Source organism: Lepidochelys kempii, chromosome 2 (genome assembly GCF_965140265.1).
Source record: "Lepidochelys kempii isolate rLepKem1 chromosome 2, rLepKem1.hap2, whole genome shotgun sequence".
Taxonomy (NCBI): domain Eukaryota; kingdom Metazoa; phylum Chordata; order Testudines; family Cheloniidae; genus Lepidochelys; species Lepidochelys kempii.
The window spans coordinates 45,479,061-45,499,466 of NC_133257.1; the positions used below are offsets into that span (position 1 = coordinate 45,479,061).

Sequence of the window (20,406 nt, forward strand, 5' to 3'; positions counted from 1 at the left end):
ATTGTGAACAACTACTTTTTAGGTTTATAGTTCTGTCATGAAAAATTGACTCTGAGCTGAAATTTAGCTTCTATGGTGTTGGTCCAGGAGCAGCTAAAGAAAAATCTGATCACTTTGAAGCCTGAAAATCTCTCTACAACTTAAAACAACGGTGTTTTTTTTTGTGTGCTCCTTTTAATCTCTGGCTTCTATATGTTTGGTTTTTTTTTTGTTTAGTTTGACAGTCCATTTTTTATTTTAAAAAATTAGAAAATCAGACATTTGAAAATCTTGCATTTCATATTTACAGCTACGTTATTGTTAATGGTTTTAAACTGCTAGAAACTCTTGTAATAGGTTAAAAATTAACTGTTCTGTACAAGTAAAAGTACATAAATATGTGCAACTAAGATAAGACAAGTACATTTCCTTTAGCGCTAAATAGTACACATTAATAAAAATCTAACAATGACTCAAACAGACCTTATGTATACTATTCACTTGATGGACTGGTAGCGGTCTATCAAGTGAATAATTGTTCATATGTACTCATGCACTTCTGTTGAGGGATTTAAATATTATATACTCCAAAAAGTTTGTGATCTTCTTCTTCCTAACAATAAATAAGTATTCTGTAATAGACACACAATGGTATAAGTTAATGATAAAGGCTTTGTGAATTATAAATAAGACCTGTAACCTTATCGAGTGAAGATGTTTCTATGTAGGCAACTTCAGACGGTTCAATGGTGAAGTTTACCTGAATTTGTATAAACTTCTTTGGGATGGAAATCTGTAAGGAAATATTACAAGATGGAGTTTGAAATCTCACAAGAGTCTCCGTGTTTTGGGCTAGGTCATGCTGAAACCAGAACGTGCAGGGCATGTGAAGTTGTTAAGAACACATACATTAGCTGTATATTAAACAAAAATTTAAAATTCAAAACTAGTTTGTACTTTATCTAAACTGGCTCCTTCAGCCTATTCTGCATTAGCAGTGACATACCCACTGCCATGCCTGTATAGTGGTCACCACTGAAATCTTTCCACTGCCATTTGCAAATAATTAACGTTTACCATGATGGCACAGTATTCCCAGTGAGAATTAGGAGGAATACTGTGAACGCTAGAGTACATTTGTTGCTTGAAATGGCAAAATTGTAAAGATTTAATGGCAATCACTGCAGCTATTAATGCTTTTAATTCACTAGCTGGAATGGAGGCTTGGGCTGGATTGTAGCATAATAAGTGGTATGCTGTTGCAGAGAACTGGAGCTGCTAAATTGTTTAATTTGTAATTTGGATCTCCTATTCTAACTTCTGAGGCAGGGATAATCTTTATCCATGCGTTATACTGTTCCATTCTGGTGCTTGCCAAAATAATAATTGATAGAAAAGAAGAAATAGACCCTGCTACTGCATGCTGTAGGAAATACGCTTTTTTGGCTCAGTTAGTAATTTAGTACTTGTGTTTTTGAACTAGATTGTTACTAATTCTGTGCCCCAGGACCACAACTTTATACTCTAAGGATTGTTATGATAAACATTTTAAAGAATGAAGCTAGTTCAAAACTATGTTTAAGTAAAGTTGAAGATGGTGCAAGCCAATAAGCCTGGAAAATTGAAGTCTGATTCACCACTGCATTTCTCCAGTTTTACATCAGTGTAACTCCATTAACGTTACACTGGAACGACAGTTTTGAATTGGAACCCATGCAGCTGAGGCTGAATTCCAGTGTCTAGTCTTTATGGCATATCTCTACATCCATATCAATCGTATGTAACCACTGAAGCTTGAAGCCCTTTTCAGCATTACTCATGATGTTCACTACAGTTTGCCAGCATGGATTAGGAAGAATGGACCCATTAGCGAGTCTGTTTCCTCACCTACATTGCAACCAGGGTTATAGCTACTAGAGACTGGTGTCAATCACGGTATTCTTAGGAAGTGGGGTTGTTGGACTTTGCCAGCAAGCCTCAATAGAAACAATGTGCTGCTAGCTCTGTACGTTTATTCTTAGGGTAGAATGAAGCAAAATATATACGTAAATATATTCCGTAGTTCAGACATAGTCAATAACTTGATGATGTAAAATGTTTATCCTTTTGATGGTTTGTGTGTCATAGCTTTCATTGTGACCACAGGCTCATTCTATCCACTGCAGAAGGAAGGCCAAATTTGGTGCTGCCATCCATTGCTGTTCTGAGCCAAATGAGATTAGATAGGTCCTTCAACGGCGATGTGTTCATCCCTTCATTATTTTGATTGCAGCTCTTGCAGTATTTATTACACAATGATAAGTGTGTCCATGCTGTTGTAAATTCAATCCATTTTCCATTTCTTCTTTCTCAAATGGATTGTCCTTTTTCATCATCTGCAAGATACCTTTTGCCTTAGTTTAGTCTTCCTACCCTTTTTTTTTTAATTTCCTTATCACCATGTGATACCATGCATATATCTTTTATTTTTCCAACTTTTAGTTTCAGTGTCACTTTTCTTATTGAGCTTCTGTATTTGTTTCAGCTGTTTAAAAAATACCTCAATGTATTACTCTTTCAACACTGCTTTTGTTTCTGTAAAGTCAAAAGCCTCTAATGGCTGACAAAATGCTTGTGGTACTTGCTGAACTTCAGAACCTGGTTGGCTGGCTGTCAGTGATTTATGAACTGTTTCTGATGTCATGGTTGATTAAACTCCAGAAGTGAATACACCAGTGGTTACAAGAAAACCTTACATTACAATGACAATAGGCTGAGTTCTTGAGGTTATTTCCCTTCTTATGAAAGAAAACATCCAAGTTGCAACATAAGCAATCTTCCTTTTCTTCAGATATTTTACAAAGAAATGTAAGTTGTAGCCATCCCTACCATCCAGTAGAGTGCCAGGAAAAACTCATTCTTGTTTTTGTATCTTTACCCCATCGGTGTTCATGTGAGGAAATCCAACTTTTCCTTTGACTTCATGGAGTCAAGTGTCTTTTTTCTCCTCAAAGAGATAAATTTCATATTGAAGGACAGTACTGTAAGACCTCCTTAGCTTTCATAATGTCCTTTATCTTACCTCATTTTCATCTGTTCACACACAAGTACTGGTTACAATGGTTTCATTTTTTAAGGAGTACAAATGTCCACTTAGAACTGCACTGGTAGCAAGAAATACTCAAACATTAGTTTACTTCATTGTTGTCTAAGTAAGTTCACTATTGTGAACTCATCCTGCTCTCACCATTCATCATAATTATATTATTATCTTGTACGAACTAACAAACTCTGTATTGTTTCTGGCATTTAAATCCTTTCCCACTTTAAATTTGTCTGATAATTTCACTCTCTTTGCTTGTTAGGGAGCTTTTTGTATGATTTCTGATTTCTGCAGTTCTGTCAATGATGCATTATTTTTCTTTATGACTTTTTCAATTTGATTTATATCTAATATTTTAGGACTGGGCTGTTGGGTTTTTGTGAGTAGTTTTTTGTGTTTCTTGCCAGATTTTCAAGTCCCCTACATTTTTTATTTTGTTTTGTCTTTAATGAGCAACTCTTTTGAGGCTTCATCTTATGTCCCCCTTTTTTACTGTCCTTCAGTTACTTCCTGTTCTTTAGTTCCATGTAGACGTGTGTCTTGCTTTCCATGGAACTATCAGGGCTGACTTCACCATATCTACATTCATTATTTTTTTCTTATTTGGAAATGTGTTTCTTATTAGAATCATAAGTGCCCCTTTTTTTTTCCTTGTGTCCTGCTCCGAGCTGTCGCAGTCTCTCTCACAAGATCTTGGTTTAATTCTTCCTTATAACAAATCTCTTTTTATAAGTGACTTGCAGTTTGCATGTGAGCTTGATTGATCTTTGTATTTGGAAATTTTAACAATTAGCTGGCAACCTGGTCACTGATGTCACTGAAAGTCTTGTGTACCTAAAAGCCTAATACCACTTTCCTCTTTCATTTGCATTATTAGTAGTATCAATGGTGCAGTAGTGCTCAAAGGGCCTATTCAGACTTGTACCCTCAGTGGACTGGGTTCTCTGTGAATACATGGTACCCGACCCAAATAACTGACAAACCAATTTCATACAAAACACAAGTGAGTGTGACAAACAAATGAGGGGAAAGTGGACAGAAGAGAAGACTTGTTTTGTGGTTTTAGGATCCATTGGTTCTTCATTTGCTCCCCAAGATACCTTTGCTATATCTGATAATATCCCACAACTATTGTTCACTTCTGTTTGTACCATCAGCCAGAAACATGCTGACTTTGTACCAGTAATTTAGTATGTTCAAATTTAGTGAGTCTGAGATCTCCCTGCCACCTACTCCTCCTCCCCTGAATCAAATGGAATACTTCCAGTGAACTTATTTTCCGTGGAGAAGGCAGGGTGTAAGCAATAAGAAAGTTCTTGGTCACTGTACGCGCACAAGATGGAGATCGTCACAGAACATTGACGTGTATGATAATCAATAGGCTGATCCTGCAAATGAGTAACTTGGTGGAGTCTCACTCCCCTGAGTATAGTAAATGTATATGCATTCTTAGAATCAGTTCTGAGATTTTTTAATTACAGTAGCATGGTGATTGGAGCTGCTTGAAAAGATGGATTGTAATTTTTGCAAAAAATTTCACTAAAACTTCAGCTTTTTTATCAAAATCTCAAAATGTTCCATCCAGCTGTAATTGGTGAAATTTTATTCACACACCTTCCTTAGTGATGAACAGAACTGTAAAGAGAACTCTCTACTATCTGCTGGACATGAAACTATGAAACCAGCCATAGTCTATAGATATGTTCTCTTTCCCTGTTGTACATCACTTATGGGATGGTAAGCAATCTGCAATACCTTCACCTGGATGCTTAAAAGTCAGACTGATAACTGATAAGAATGTGGCATGAGTTGAACAATGCAGTAGTAACACCAGCAATGTTAAATAAAGTCTGTTTTCTTAATGAAGTTTTTTAAAAAAAGGTCTCATAGACAACCGTTACGTATATAGTACTATATGTACTTGTGTGCAAGTTAAAAACAAAACAACCCCTTTAGACACTACTGGCTCAACATGCTAGTCGATAAATGCCTGTCTGCAAAAGACTGCTTTTAAACCATATACAGTATTGTCTACTAATAACTTTAAACCGTATTGGCATGTGTAGGAGAAAACTGTGTCAGAAGAACTATTCATGTGCACTTACTGGTTTTCAAAATCAAATATCAGATTTTTTTTTTTTTTTACTCTTACCAGTACCATTTAAAAATGCTTATACTTTGTTATAGACTAGTTGTTTGCTAAACTGAATTACTTTAAATCCAAGTATTATTTCCTTTTCGGTCATGCAGGCAACAGAAAGCATCTTAAAGTTCTTTTTCTTTTCTTCTTATTTTTAAACACTCCTTTATTACTTTGAAAAATAGTTTAGAGGAAGGTTTTGGGGTTGTTTTGAAAGTTTGTTTAAAACGAGAGCATTTTCCTTTGCTTTGTATGTTAAATTTTAGGCCAGAGCGAATTGTTGCATCCAAGTTTATGTAGGGCCTTATCCAAAGCCCTTTGAAGTATATGGAAAAAGCTCCTGTTGATTTCAGTGGGCCTAGAATCAAGCCCAGAGGCCAAACTGTTAAAGACAAGAGCCTATAAAATGTGACCAGACTTTCAATGGGAGAAATGAAAATCAGGCCACTTTTTTAGGGGTATGGATTTAGAAGCCTGATTTTCAGCTCCTATTTTTGAAAATGTTGCAGATAGATCCTATAGTGTTTGTTGAGATTTAGAGAAGTGTAGGTTTGGACATACAGAAATGCACCTTTCTTTATCTGTGAAAGGCTTATTTGATCATCAGTATCACATCTTGGATTTTTCTTCCTCTCAGCAGTAACCATTCTCTTTTTCATGGAAGTGCCAAATGCAAACTATTGCATTATTCTTTTCATAAGTATGATTACAAAGGAAGAAAAATGTCTATCCCTCAGTAGGGTTTGCAAAACCAGCCTTAAGAGGCTGGAAACTGTCATACATATCTGGCTTTAAACACTGTAAAACTAAAATAAAGTGAAATAGTAACAGGTTTGCTTGAGAGGAAACAGTAGAGTCTCAAACATTTAACTGGTCTAGGTGACATTTATGGGCTATGGCCATAGTGTTCTCTTTATTTTATATAAAGATAATACTCACATGTTTTTGTCTGACTAATAAGCCAAGGGAAAGGGCATTTCTCTAAGCCTTGTTTAACGATTAAGCATTGCTTACAGTACTCTTTATTTTTCCCCACCCTATCCTGCTCCTTCTTGTAGAATCACATCGGGAATTCCTTCATAGGCCTGCTTCTGGATATGTGCCAGAGGAGATCTGGAAGAAAGCTGGTAAGAATTGTTTAAAAACATGAGCTTAGTGTTCTGGCAGCTGTGTGCAGTTGTTAATGCACTGATGTGAGGAATGAAAAGAAAGGGCTTACTAGTAACAAAAAGAAATTTTATTTAATAATCGTAAACTGGAACTGATCAGAACATGAAATAATCTTTATTATAAAAACATCTGCCACTACAGTTTAGGGGCTGTCAATATTTCCATTAAATAACCCAATTTTCAGGGGTTATAATGGCTTCAGGCTGAAACTTGATATACAAAAGTTTCCGTCTGTGAGCAATTTAAAAAAAATAAAATTTGACAATTTTTTAAGTTTGAAGATTTCCACACCATTAACCTCCAAGGGAAAAGAAAACATAAATATGTACTTTTTTTTAAAAATGGAAAAATACAGAGTTGGGACTGTAATGTGAAAAAATGTGTAATATTTCATGGCTATTAATCAACAGTGAGATGTCCGCTATTAAACAGAGTAATTTCAAAGATGGATACAATGTTGCATCTGCACAACTGCACTCATATTTGTACCAGCATATGCACACACTAAGTCCCTGATGTTGTGATCTGTTCTGCATTGGCAGAATTGTACAGAACTCCTTGAATTCCATGAAGCTTGGCATGAGCATGGGTTCACTGGAAGGGATGATATTGCTGTCGTGGGATGAAATCTTGGCTTCATTGAAGTCAACAGAAATGTTGCCATTGACTTCAAAGAAGCTAGGCTTTCATCCTCAGGGCGTGAGCTCAGCTACCAGTTTGTGTGCACTCAGGCCTGATTTTTGCATGTGCAAATGTCTGCTTGATTGTGCAAATGCTAGGGTGAAGGGGCACATTTATGTCCCATTGCTACTGCCTTTGATAAGGCGACCCATAATTTTAATGATTAAATGGCAGATTCAAGAGTTTCAGGATTTTCTACTTTGTCCTCTAACTTCTTTTTATTAGAGTTTTTATTTGTTCATTACAGAACAAAAATACACAATATTATGAAGGCATATTGATGCAATAGTCATGTCATTTAATGTACTATGGATTCATCTTTTGGAATACACATTTGTTGATATATATTCAAGGCATATTTTATTTAGCTGTCACAGTTTATGCTATAACTAACACAACTCATTCAATCTACAATTTTGTCCGATGTCCAAAGGAAACTTAGCCCTGAAATGTGATGCTGTGGTATGTCAGTGGCATGTTTGTTTCATTTTTCCTTTATTTATGGTAGTATCTTAATTTAAAAATAAACCCCATCATTTACAGCAATCTTATATGGAGGAATTTCTGAAATTGAAACTTTATTCTTCATAGGATCCTAGGTTTTGCTGCTTGGCAAATTCTGTAAACTTGACATATCAAATTATTTGCAATTCCTAGACACAGGAAAGTAAAAGAAGAATGGTGTTTCACTCTTTACTAGAGATGGCCTAGAGCTGCAAAATTTGTCTTTGTAATCAAATTTCAAACATTCTCAAGCTCTGGGTCCAGATCATCAACTGGTGTGAAAGGAGCTGTGTCAGTTTACACATTATGAACATTTGTCCTGTTGGGTTGTTTTGGATCTGGGATTTTGATTCAGACCTGGTTCTAGTCCCAACTCTGTTTTCATTCTTACATGGATTTAAATTGGATCCTTAATGTTAACTGAACATAATTTTTGATTGAGAGAATCATAAATAAGATGTCTATAACCACTGTCTAGCTCTGCAAGAAGAAGGACCGGAGACCCTGGACGTGGTTTAATTAGTCTTCAATTTTATTCCTAAATGTCTGAGAGTACCCAGCAGGTAAAATTGTACAGTGCAGGTAGTTCCATAATCATTTACATATATCTGGGGGGCTGCTGGCAATCCTTTCCCTTGCCCGTCCTGCTTCCCAGACAAGCTGCTGTTGTGATCTTGCCACAACCACCTCGTCAAATGAGGGTTAAGAGGGCTATAAAGGAGAGATGACTGATTCCCTGCCAGTCATAGGAGTCTCCAACTTCTCCTATTTCTGCTCCTTTAAAAAATACCTCCTTTAAATCCTTTCCCAGTCCATTTTATCTGATCATTGTATCAATTTCCTACGGAATTCCTGCACTGGACATCTGCCCCAAGCTTACAGAATGAGTTGTGACACCATAGTTTAACGTCCATTTTGTGGTTATTTTGCCCCCACTAAGCCCCCAGCCCACTTTGGGGATGGCGAAAAACCCCACCTTGCCTTGACCAATCTGACGATGAGGGACAAATTCCTTCCCAGCTGACTTGATATGAATCTGCCCCCATGTAGCTGGTAACTCTTTGGCTCTCTAGTCCTTGAGGGGCCAACACAGCTGCTCCGACAAGCCAGATAAAAGGGCCCCATTGCTTAATGTGTGGTGAGGTCATTGTGCTGCCTTTCTGCTAGTCACATATGTGTCTGCTATCCTTATCTAGTAAGGTCACAAAACCTGCAGCCTTTTTCAAAAGTAAATTTTAGGCTTACATTTTCAAAAGTGCCTACTAATGTTGGGTGCATCCATTTCTGAGTGACCAACTTGAGACACTGAAGGCCTCAATAAAGAGGTATTGAGCACACACAACTCCAGATGAAGTCAAAAGATTTAGGGATTAAGCACTTTGAACATCAGGCATAGCTGTCTCCAGTTGGGCATCAAAAATTAGTGAGCAACTTCTACAAGTTTAAAGTCCAGGGCTTTATTCCAGCAAATCATGTATGTGAACATGTGCTTAGCTTGTGGACTTCACTAGGACTAGCTATTTCAGGGGTGGCCAACCTGAGCCTGAGAAGGAGCGAGAATTTACGAATGTACATTGCCAACGAGTCACAGTAATACGTCAGCAGCCCCCCATCAGCTCCCCCACTCCGCTCCCAGTGCCTCCTGCCCACCGGCAGCCCCACCGATCAGTGCCTCCCGATCAGCTGTTTCGTGGCGTGCAGGAGGCTCTGGGAGGGATGAGGGAGGAGCGAGGGCACAGCAGGCTCAGGGGAGGGGGCAGGAAGGGGTGGAGTGGGGGCAGGGCCAGTGGCAGAGCCAGGGGTTGAGCAGTGAGCACCCCCGGCACATTGGAAAGTTGGCGCCTGTAGCTCCAGTCCCAGAGTCGGTGCCTATACAAGGAGCCGCATATTAACTTCTGAAGAGCCGCCATGTGGCTCCGGAGCCACAGGTTGGCCACCCCTGAGCTACATGCTTAAAGTTAAGCACATGCTTACATGATTGTTGGAGCAAAATTAGCATGCTCAGCATCTTGTAGGCTCGAGCCATAACAACCCAATTCAGCCCCCATAAAAGTCCATTGAAAGAATGCCATTGATTTCAGTATGTAAGGTCAGGCCCAAAAGACTCTGTTTGTATCAAGTAGAGAGTACTCATGCAAGCAGTCCTATTAAATGCCTCTCTTTCTGGGGCTGCTCACGTAGAATCATAGAATATCAGGTTGGAAGGGACCTCAGGAGGTCATCTAGTCCAACCCCCTGCTCAAAGCAGGGCCAATCCCCAATCTTTGCCCCAGATCCGTAAATGGCCCCCTCAAGGATTGAACTCTCAACCCTGGGTTTAGCAGGCCAATGCTGAAACCACTGAAGCTCAGCGTGAGTGAATGTTGTAACTGAACTCATAAATAAACACTAAACAGGCACCCAAATGATTAGCAGTTGTGAGGAAATTAAGAGGTCTTATACATATATTTCTTAGACTTATGTGCGTCCTTAGCCACATTTTTCATGCTTTCTGATATTTGAAACTAATCACCCTTTCCCTCTCTGGAAGGGAAGTGGTAGCTTATTCCACTATTATTGTTTTTCTGCGGGAAGACAAATATCGTCTGTCTAGGAAAGTAAAATCTCTTCTTATAGTGTCCATAACTGCCCTTAGGCTATTGTCCCGGTAACAGGGGTTTTATTTTGAACTGTGACCATCAGATCTGCAGTGCCTCACTGTCCACAAAGCCTTACTCCTGGGGAGATTCTGCATGACTAGGAGCCCACAGAAAACAGCCTCCCTGCAGAATTCCTGTGCTTTCCTGCAGAAAACAGCCTGCCGGGGAAGGGGTGGGGAAGACCATGGGCACAGGGGTTTTGGGGGTGGGGGGTTGCCCCCTCCAAACAGAGGTGAGGTATGGGGGGCACACAGGGTTATGTGCCAATACCCCTTCCCCTCATTTCTGCAAGTGCAGAGCTGCCCAGCTGAAGGAGGCTTCCTCTCTGCTCTGCTGACTCTGCAGCAGAATGCTGCCTCCTGGGTCCTAGTGCCAGTCAGTCAATGCTTCTGTGTGCTGGGAGCTTTCCTGTTTTCTGTGCAACAGTGAGTGTCCGTGGTGGGGCTGAGTAAGGGAGGGGGGAATGAGGGAAGGGAGGTGGGGAAAGAGGCAGTGGGGAAGGAAGGATGTGTGGAATAGGGTAGGGGAGGGAAATGTGGGAGCGAGGAGAGGGGAAATGGAGAAGGAGAGGGGAATCGGGGGGGGAGGGGGGTGCTGGGAGGAGGAGCGGGAGCCTGGCATGCAGCATCCCCTTGGCAGCAGCTGGGGCTCCCCCTTTAAGCAGGCCCTTCGAACCCTCACCCTGAGAAGCCCTACCACCCTACACCTGGACCCCTCTGACGACCCCCAACCAGTCTCCAACCAGCTGCACCTGGACCCCCAACCTATCAAGCCCCACTCCCCCAGCATCTGCCCCCTCCCTACTGAGCCCTCCCACAACCAGACCCCCCCTCTGCTGAGCCCCAACCACCTTCACTTGGATCTCCTGCACAGTCCCGTTGCCCCTGCACCTGGAACTCCCCAATGAACCCCTGTGCATCCAGATCTCTCACTGAGTTTCCCATGCCCAGATTGCCCCACACAGAAACCTCTCACCCCACACCTGGATCCTCTCACACTAAGTCCCTCCACATTTGTATCCTGCTGGGCTGAGCCTACCCATGCACACCTGGTGCACCTGGCGCAGAGAAGCAGGGCACCAGAGTGCTTATGGGGCAGGCCTAGGACTTTCACTGTGTCAGGGTCAGGTGCAGCTTCATTGCCGAGTCCCTTTACCAGGGAAGGTGGGGGCTTCATCTCCCACCTCAATGCAGTCAGTGGCCTGTGCTCTCCACTACTGTGCTGGACCCACATTTATTTACTGACAAATAAAATTTGCAGAATTTTAAAATATTGTGTTAATATTTTTTAATTTTTTCATGCAGAATTCCCTCAGAGTAATAAAACACTTCCAACTATTATGGGTTATCTATAATAATAGAATGTACAGCTAATAAGTTTGGAATATTTGGAAGAATAGTTTTCTTTAGAGGTAGAGTCATGTATTTGTACAGCACTGAAACACTGTTATTGCTTTGTGATTGAAAAAACTAAATAAGCTTTTCTCTCTTTTTGGCTTTGTTTGTGGTTATATTAATACAATCAGATATCACACCTGATATATCAGCTCTCTATTTATATAATCAAATATAACTGAAAACCCAAAATTTGTAGTTCATCCAAACCCAGAGACATTTTCACTCTGCCCCACTTGTGGTCTCTAGAATGTTTTAAAACACTTTGACGACACCATTTGAGCCTTTGAGTAAGTTTTTACAATACAGAATTAGATTATAAACAATAGTAACTGAACCTATTTCCTCCCACCTTATGTACAGCAATCAAAATAAAAACAGTTTATCAGAATAAATGTGTATAAAGCATTGAACTAGGAAATCTCTGTTAAATCTTGTAAAAACAGTTTAAACCGGGATTTCTAACCACTGCAAACGTCTCAATTTAGATTAAGATTTGATGAGATTAAATAATGCAGTGAAAGTGCCTCAGACACATTTAAAAATATTTTCATTCATAGCAAATGCCATAAAGACTACAGATTTTTCTCACAAAAAATCAGCTTTTTTAATAACTGTGGTTCATAAAATGCAAAAGGTCTGTATTTAAGTTGCCTCAATTTTATAAAAATGGTAATAAAACTGCATCTGTATGTTTGCTGCTGTGTATTTCTTTTCAAAGGATCAGAGAATGTTTGCAGTTGGTAATAAATATTCAAGCACCTTGCAAATGTCCTACCAATTCCCTTTGCTGATCTGTGTGTGCCTGTGGGACTAGAATAGGAATGCATAATTTAAATATAAATTGCCTTATTTGCATATACAATTAGTCAAGCTGCAGCTTTGATCGTAAGCAAAAATTATTGTCCTGTATTGCCACTTAGATAGAATTTTAATTCACCTTGAATATTCAAAGTAAATTAAGCCCTGGTTGTATAGTTGAAGGGTATGATTTTCCCCTTTCCCTATGCCCTCCCCACAAACAACATTTATGGTATGGTAATATAAAGGCATATTTTCAGTCTCATAAAAATAAAGGCATAAGTTTTATCTCTAATTTTATTTCTTTCCTCTCCAAAACTTCAATTTAAACATATCTCTTTGGAGCAGAGACTGTTTATTCTTACGTGTATGTACAGAGCCTAGTTCAATAGGCACCAGTGTAACAGAAATAGTTATTATTTTGAACAGGTTCAAATAAAGTCAATATGCGTCATTTGGATTATGCATTAGTACTTTAAAATTAGGATTATTCATGGTAATACAATAATTTTAAAAATTTGCTTCTTTAAATGATGCTACTATAACAAAGCAAATGACATCAAGTGTTGGGATTACTAACTGCAAATGTAGAGCTCTAAGTTGGGAAAGTTGTGGATTTCCCACACTTGTATATACACACACATATGTGAAATACTGAACAAAACCCAAAGTAACCATAGCACATTTGTAACTCTTACATTTTTAATCTACAGTCAGACATTTTTATTAGGAATCTATGTTTTTAATTAGACAGAACATTTAATTAAGGTGCTTTTTAAGTGGGTGAAACAATTAAGTGCAAACACTTGAGTGAAACATGTCATAATTAGTTTTAATAGAGTGTTAATTGGTACTAGGTTTGCCAAGTTAATAATTACTGCTTATTAAATTTTCAATTAATCATTGTCATTTTGCTTTGAATAAAGATGAAAATTAGATAAACTAATTCAGGGGGAGGATGGTTTCCTTGTTAATTAGAGCAGTTAATTTTTTAAAAAAGAAATTACTTGTTTTAGTTGTCAGTTGAAAGCTTGTATATTAGTAAAATCTTTGCATTCTTCTTGCATCAAAAACTGAATAACCAATTCATGACAACTCATGTTTTCCAGGGTAGCCTAGTAGAATGTATTACACTAATTCATACTGGATAATTTAATTGCAGTGATTTATATCTGCCTAAGACAACACTAAGGCTCTGATTTTAACAAATCAGTTATGCACATGTTTAAGTATGTGCCTACTTCCGGTTGACTTAAATGTGCTGAAGTGACTTGCTGAATCAGGGCCTAATTCTTCAAAATATGAATGTTGGTTTGAAACAAAGATCAATTGGTAAGAACTAAAACAAAAAAGCAATGCGTTTAGACACAAAACAGGAAACATTGAAACTTAGCTTTTGCATTAGAAAACTACATATTCAGGAAATGACTTTAGAAGCACTAAAGTTAGATTCTCTGTTTATCAATGACTTTGTTTTAAGGGGTGTATTAACTCTGAGCACCTTTTCATTATACTCTACAATGGGTTTTTATATACCAGAGAACCCATCAATGCCTTTAAGGGTGTGTATTCCAGTGTCCTGCCCTGGTTTACAGAAGCTTAAAACCAGAATGTTACTTATTATTATTAATTAATTATTTGTATTATCATAGTGCCTAGAGTTTAAAATGTTCACAGTGTCATTTCTCAATTAGTTACTTTCATAGAATTCTTTCATAAATCTAGTCCTCTGCAGAACACATTTTTCAAGCAAAATATTCAGAAAGATACAAAAGGATAAATTGGAGATCAGCAACAGCTAGACTTTTATATGGCCCACCATTTATTATCTGAGCACTTCATGTACTCCTCAGATGACAGGGAAGTAGAAGGAGGGAATAGGTCATAGGGACTCAGTTTCATCCTTATCCTACTTCAGGAAGTGATGAGGCATGCTATTAGCAGGATATATGCTTCCTTCGTGCATTGTTCCCTCTAATCAAACAGTCCTGTACCAAACCTATTGTGCTGATGAAGACTTCTTGCCTTGTTTGTAGAGGAAGCAGTCAATGAAGTAAAACGTCAGGCGATGACAGAGTTGCAAAAGGCAGTGTCAGAGGCAGAACGGAAAGCCCACGACATGATCACTACAGAGAGAGCTAAAATGGAGCGCACTGTTGCAGAAGCCAAGCGACAGGCTGCAGAGGATGCATTAGCTGTTATCAATCAACAGGAAGATTCAAGTGAGGTAAGGAGTTCCGTAGGAGGCAGCACCGGCTGTAGGCACCAGCAAAGCAAGCCCGTGCTTGGGGCGGCACAATTCCAGGGGTGGCATCCCAGCCAGCCTTTTTTTTTTTTTTTTTTTTGCGCTCTCGGAGCTTGGGGCGGCAAAACACCTAGAGCCGGCCCTGGTAGGAGGGGAGTCATCTCAAAGTTTACTCCAAAATATACCAAAGCGGAGCCTCGTTGTCAGAGTTTGAACCCACCCAGCTTCCTGCAATAAAGAATTAATACTCAATTTTTTTTCATTTTTTGTTTATCTTTGTCTAAGAACATAAGAATGACCATACTGGATCAGAACCAAGGTTCATCTAGCCCAGTATCCTGTCTGCCAACCGTGGCCAGCAATTGCTTCAGAAGAAAAGTCTGAAATGGCTTTAAACTGATTGGGGGCAGGAGAATGAGGCTATAAGAATAATGCAGTGATGGGAATATAGTCTGTATATTTTCCATTTACTTTAAGGGTAAAATTAAAATACTTTAAAATAACACAATCTACTTAAAATTGGTGGTTGAAATAACATTCAATGAACAATGATAAATAGTAAAAAGACAAGGAGGACTTGTGGCACCTTAGAGAGTAACAAATTTATTTGAGTATAAGCTTTCGTGAGCTACAGCAACATCCACTGAATGCATCCGATGAAGTGAGCTGTAGCTCACGAAAGCTTATGCTCAAATAAATTGGTTAGTCTCTAAGGTGCCACTAGTACTCCTTTTCTTTTTGTGAATACAGACTGACACGGCTGCTACTCTGAAACCAATGATAAATAATGAAATTCTAATGTCCCCAAAATAAGTGACATTTATTTAGGCTTTTTGTTTGTTTGTTTTTGGGGGTTTTTTTTGCAAAGGGAGGGAGTTTGTGTAGACATGATCAGCACAGAACTAGATTCCTGGAAGAAAAAGATGTGTATGCAGAGTTACAAGAATGTTTCCTTGATTAGAATTTATTATTTCAGCTACAGAGATTATGTGTGAGCTGAAGGGCGGGACAAACAGCATCTGGCAAGAAAAAAATAGAATGAAAGAGCGACAGAGTAAAATAGGAATGAGCATGGTAAACCTCAATTCAGACTTGAACATGATAGTGGAAGCTTTGAATTCTTGTGGTATGGGACATATGGCAGCATATATAGCAGGAAGTCGGGATTGAAAGAACAATAGACTTATTGCCAGTGCTGAAGTGTTTTGGATACAATGAAATCCTATGTCATTTAGAGAAGAAAGAAACATTAACATCATGTGGAAAGGAAACTCATGATTAAAAATGCCCTTATAAACTGTTGCTAAATTTGTGAAAGCCACTTTAACAGCCATTTCAAAATAAAGTATGGTAACCAGAGAACATTGCTCTCATAAACTATTGGTCTGATTGGGAGATGTTAAAAAAATGTAGAAAAGCATGTTTTTATACAAGTTCTATATCACAAGGAATTGGCAAACTATTAGGTGTGTTGTATCGCATTATATATGAATGTTTATTCATGTACACTATTGCAAAAGCATTTTAATTACTGCATTTGCTAGTAATCTAGAAGAATGATTTAGGTTGAAGAGATTCAGATTAGGTAGTTGCACCATGCTGAAAGAACTGGAAAAAATCACAAGCTGATAAATCAGTGGCATGCTGCAATACATAGCCATAATTTGAGGGAGCATAAGAATTTAATTCATACCAGACTTCTCTGGAGATGAAAGACCATTGTGGGAGCATTGGATGCCCAGAGTTTGTCCATAATATGTAACAGATGAATAACAAGAAGACAAAAGGAATTAATTTTCAGCATCTGAAAGTTTCTCAGGAAAAGAGAGACTAAGGGAAGTGTAGTCAGTCTTTAAGTACTAACTATTCCATTGCAGAATTAAATGAGACATAAATTCAAATTATTGGCATTTTGTAGCTAAGATATTCAAGGGCATTTTCCCCCTCGTATATTCGCATAAAGGGTATTTGTCTGACATATTGTCTGACAGCTATGATCATTAAACTGCTATCATTTTCATGTGTAAATACGAATGATTCCTATTATGAAAGCTGAAATTCCAAAGGTAAATGCCTAAGAGGAAATTGTAAAGTTGATCTGTTTAGTGATCAATGTAACACCTGTTGTCTGCCAATATACGCAGACCATTCTCCTCCAAAGAAGTGTGCATCCAAAGGAATTCACACTGGGCATTTTTGTGCAAATTCTCCTGCATTCCTGAATGGTAGCACTTCTGGCAGTGGCAACATAGGATCAGCCATCTCTATCTAACATTATAGTTTCATTTCCAGAGCTATTGTTTACTGGGATGTTAATTTCCTAGAAATATAAATTTTAAAAGTTTTCCTTTAGCCTGGTTCCAAAGGGATGTGGATAAAAAGTATATCCATTCTACCCCGGAGCCTGTGAATAAACATTATTTGCAGGCCTCTAAATTCATCCCATCTCCAGTCAACTGGCAAGATCAGACCAGATTTTAAAAATCTATTTGAAAAACAAAACTAGTGGCCTGGTCCTGCAGTCTTTACTCAGGCAATGCATTCTAAGTAACGGTCCCTTTTTGGAGACAGGGTGACTAAGTGGACGAAATTTGTGTCTGCCAGATTAGAGATCTGAGGCCAAATCCTAACCCTACTGCAATGGTGTACGGGAACCATACCTATCTTATAGTTTACATAGTCTAGCACTGTCCATTATAAGCCTCTGTTTTCAGTTGCTTGTAATTTATCAAACTGTAGCCATTTGGGGTCAAATTTACTCTTGTTGGAATGTTTTTTTTTAAGGTGATGTAAAAATGGTTCAGCCATTTCCAAGAATGAGGTTAGTGGAAAATAGGTAGTTTTGCCCATGTTGAAACATGTTTACAACTTTTTTTCCTTTTTGGAAAAGATTTAGGTCCTTTAGGGTTCAAAGAAAAAACTTGAAATTTGCTCTGGGGTCAGAGAGGAATCTTTTGATCTCTCTGTGAGACTCCATTCTGTTTTGGACCAGATAGAAATCTACTGAAGATTATATCTTTACATGTTCAGTAGAACTTGTTAGAGACATGTTGCTAAAATCTCTAAAATTACATGTGTACTGTACATGCTTCAGCCAGACACAATTCCTTGTGTGCCAACTGCACTGAGCATGCTGCTAGGGACAGATCTCTAGACAGCAGGTTGTTGTTGCTCCCACCCTTTAGACATACAGGAAGGCAAGGTGAACACCATGAGGAGACTAAATTCTAATCACAGCTCTTTCCACTAGCTGGTGGTGAACTGGTGTTAATTCTGTGTACTTCACAGCCCTTATAATTAGAGCCCTGCATGGATACAAAATTTGCATCTGATCCACAATCCACAAAAATTATCCGTGGATATTCGCAATCCTTGAATGTGGATGGATATTCATGGACATAAAGCAGATATCCGTGGATTTGCAGGTCTCTACTAACAGCTCCACAGGTCACCATGCACCAGTGGTGCAAGGCTGTGCCAAGCCCCCAACCCTCAACCACCCTCCACTTCTCCCCAGAGACCTCCTGCCCTACCACCCACCCACTCTATCTCCGCCATACCTCCTTCCCCACTCCAGGAAGGGAGGCTAAAATCCTGGGCCCTCATGTGCAGTGCCGCCCTCCCAGTCGGGGATTTCGATACCCCTATGCAGGTGTAGCAGCTTTAATGTATGCAACTATTCTCCTCGCCGTGTCTGCTGTTGCCACCCGCTAGTTTAAATTACAACCGCACCTCTTTAAATTGGCGCTTTGCTCGCTGGGCAGGAGCACACGGTCGCACTCCCTTCTGGGAGCTGTAGTTTTCATCCTCTGTCAGAGCAAACTGGGGACTATAACTTCCAGAATACCCAGCGGGATATTGCTGCTGCGGTGTGATTCAGAGAGACGAGCTGGAGCCTGAGGGCTGGGTGACAGCCACTCCATTTGGGTGAGTGTGTGCTGCAGAGTCCTGCTTGGGTACAAAATTTGTATCTGCATCCAAGCTGTGAGCCACAAAAATGGTCCATGGATATCTGCATCCGTGGATGCGGATATCCACGGATTTGCGGGGCTCTATTTTTAATTGAGCAAGGCCTCAATGCCCCTAGTTCAAGACACTGGCAGCTATAATTTCCCAGCTTTGTATAGATGGGGTAACTGAGAGTTATAAAAGGTCACTTCTGGTAGAGCTGGGAATCAAACTCGGGGCCAATTTCTTTTCTGTGCCCAGAGGTGCCACTCAAAAGGAGCAGCCCAGGAATGGAGTGGACAAAAGTGGCTTTAAACCATCTTTGCACCTTCCTGGTTCTAGGCTGCTCAAGGGGTGATGAAGCCCTCAGCCTACATTAGTCCAGTTTACAGTAGCCTTACTCAGCTGCTCATCGGCTTCACCAGTCTGGAATGCAGACATCTCTGACCACTCCCCATTCTGCCCCTGGCATGACCCTATTTATAAGACTGCGGGTGACATCAGTGTAGGGCCACATTAATCAGCTGTACTCTACCCGTGACTGGGAAAAATTCTCCCAATGGCAGCTGCACTCCTTTGGTCCCTGTACACCACTGGAGTGGAGTTAGGATTTGACCTCAGATTTCTAAGCTGGCAGCCACACGTTGTATCTACTCAGCCACCTTTTCTTCAGAAAGGGCTTGTTACTTACAATGCATTTATATATTGTCTGGCACAATGGTTGAGGCCACATGGTGCTACTGCGGTAGGAATGCTTAATGGTAAAATGTACACACCTGACTGTGCTCTCTGTAACCACTTGGGCACATTCTCTTCCTGAGCCAGGAATAGAGCATACAGCCTAAAGTTCCTGATTCCCTACATTCCTCCGCTGTCAAACACATAGTTGTGCAAGTCACTGAACAAAGTCTGGTTCACATCGTTCTCTGGTGCCTGATCCACACAAAGGATAACATCTTACTCCTGCTACTAAACTATGCCAGGTCAACACTGTAGATACAATTGCCTGGGTTCCAATGCTGCTGATGACCCAGTTGTGGGGGGAATGGAGTCAATATGATTTCACACAATGGAATTTGTTTTTTCAGTTTGCTAAGAACATTCAGACTGTTAAGTAAAAATCCCAAAAGTTAGGGTATGCCAGATTTAAGGTTGCTCATACAACCTGTGGTTCCCGAGAGCATATGCAATATGATAGTCTTTCATTACATGATCATACGCTATTTGATCTCATGACCCGTGTCTCTTACTGGCATTTCCTAACTTTTGAGTGTTTGATTTTACAACCTTTAACATTTGTATTAAGTCTTGGAGCAAACTACCCCAGCATAGCTTTTTTCTATATACAGCAGAACCTCAGAGTTACAGACACCTCAGGAATGGAGGTTGTCCGTAACTCTGAAATGTTCATTAACTCTGAACAAAGTGCAGTTCAGGCTCCAGTTCCAGCAGCTGACGCTACCAGCACTCCCAGCTATCTTCGAGACACCACTGACTTCCTGAGGAAATGACAGTCCATTGGTGATCTTCCTGAAAACACCATCCTGGCCACTATGGATGTAGAAGCCCTCTACACCAACATTCCACACAAAGATGGACTACAAGCCATCAGGAACAGTATCCCCGATAATGTCATGGCAAACCTGGTGGCTGAATTGTGTGACTTTGTCCTCACCCATAACTGTTTCATATTTGGGGACAATGTATACCTTCAAATCAGCGGCACTTCTATGGGTACCCACATGGCCCCACAGTATGCCAACATTTTTATGGCTGACTTAGCACAACGCTTCCTTAGCTCTCGTCCCCTAATGTCCCTACTC

The 20,406-nt window shown here is 39.7% G+C and overlaps 2 protein-coding genes across 11 annotated transcripts in view; one reads left to right on the forward strand and one right to left on the reverse strand.

Annotated features, from left to right (window-relative positions):
- Nucleotides 1-20,406, reverse strand: part of SLC26A7 (solute carrier family 26 member 7) — a 795,003-nt gene that overhangs the window by 394,168 nt on the left and 380,429 nt on the right. The window lies entirely within an intron of this gene.
- Nucleotides 1-20,406, forward strand: part of RUNX1T1 (RUNX1 partner transcriptional co-repressor 1) — a 148,079-nt gene that overhangs the window by 113,871 nt on the left and 13,802 nt on the right. For 6 of the 10 annotated variants that reach the window (XM_073330591.1, XM_073330592.1, XM_073330589.1 and 3 more), the window contains 2 exons: nt 6,260-6,328; nt 14,427-14,617. In XM_073330591.1, the coding sequence (XP_073186692.1) occupies nt 6,260-6,328; nt 14,427-14,617 (260 nt within the window). Of the gene's footprint in view, nt 1-6,259; nt 6,329-14,426; nt 14,618-14,920; nt 16,446-20,406 lie in introns of those variants that run through there. The other 4 variants (XM_073330593.1, XM_073330598.1, XR_012157132.1 and 1 more) reach the window with 3 other exon arrangements.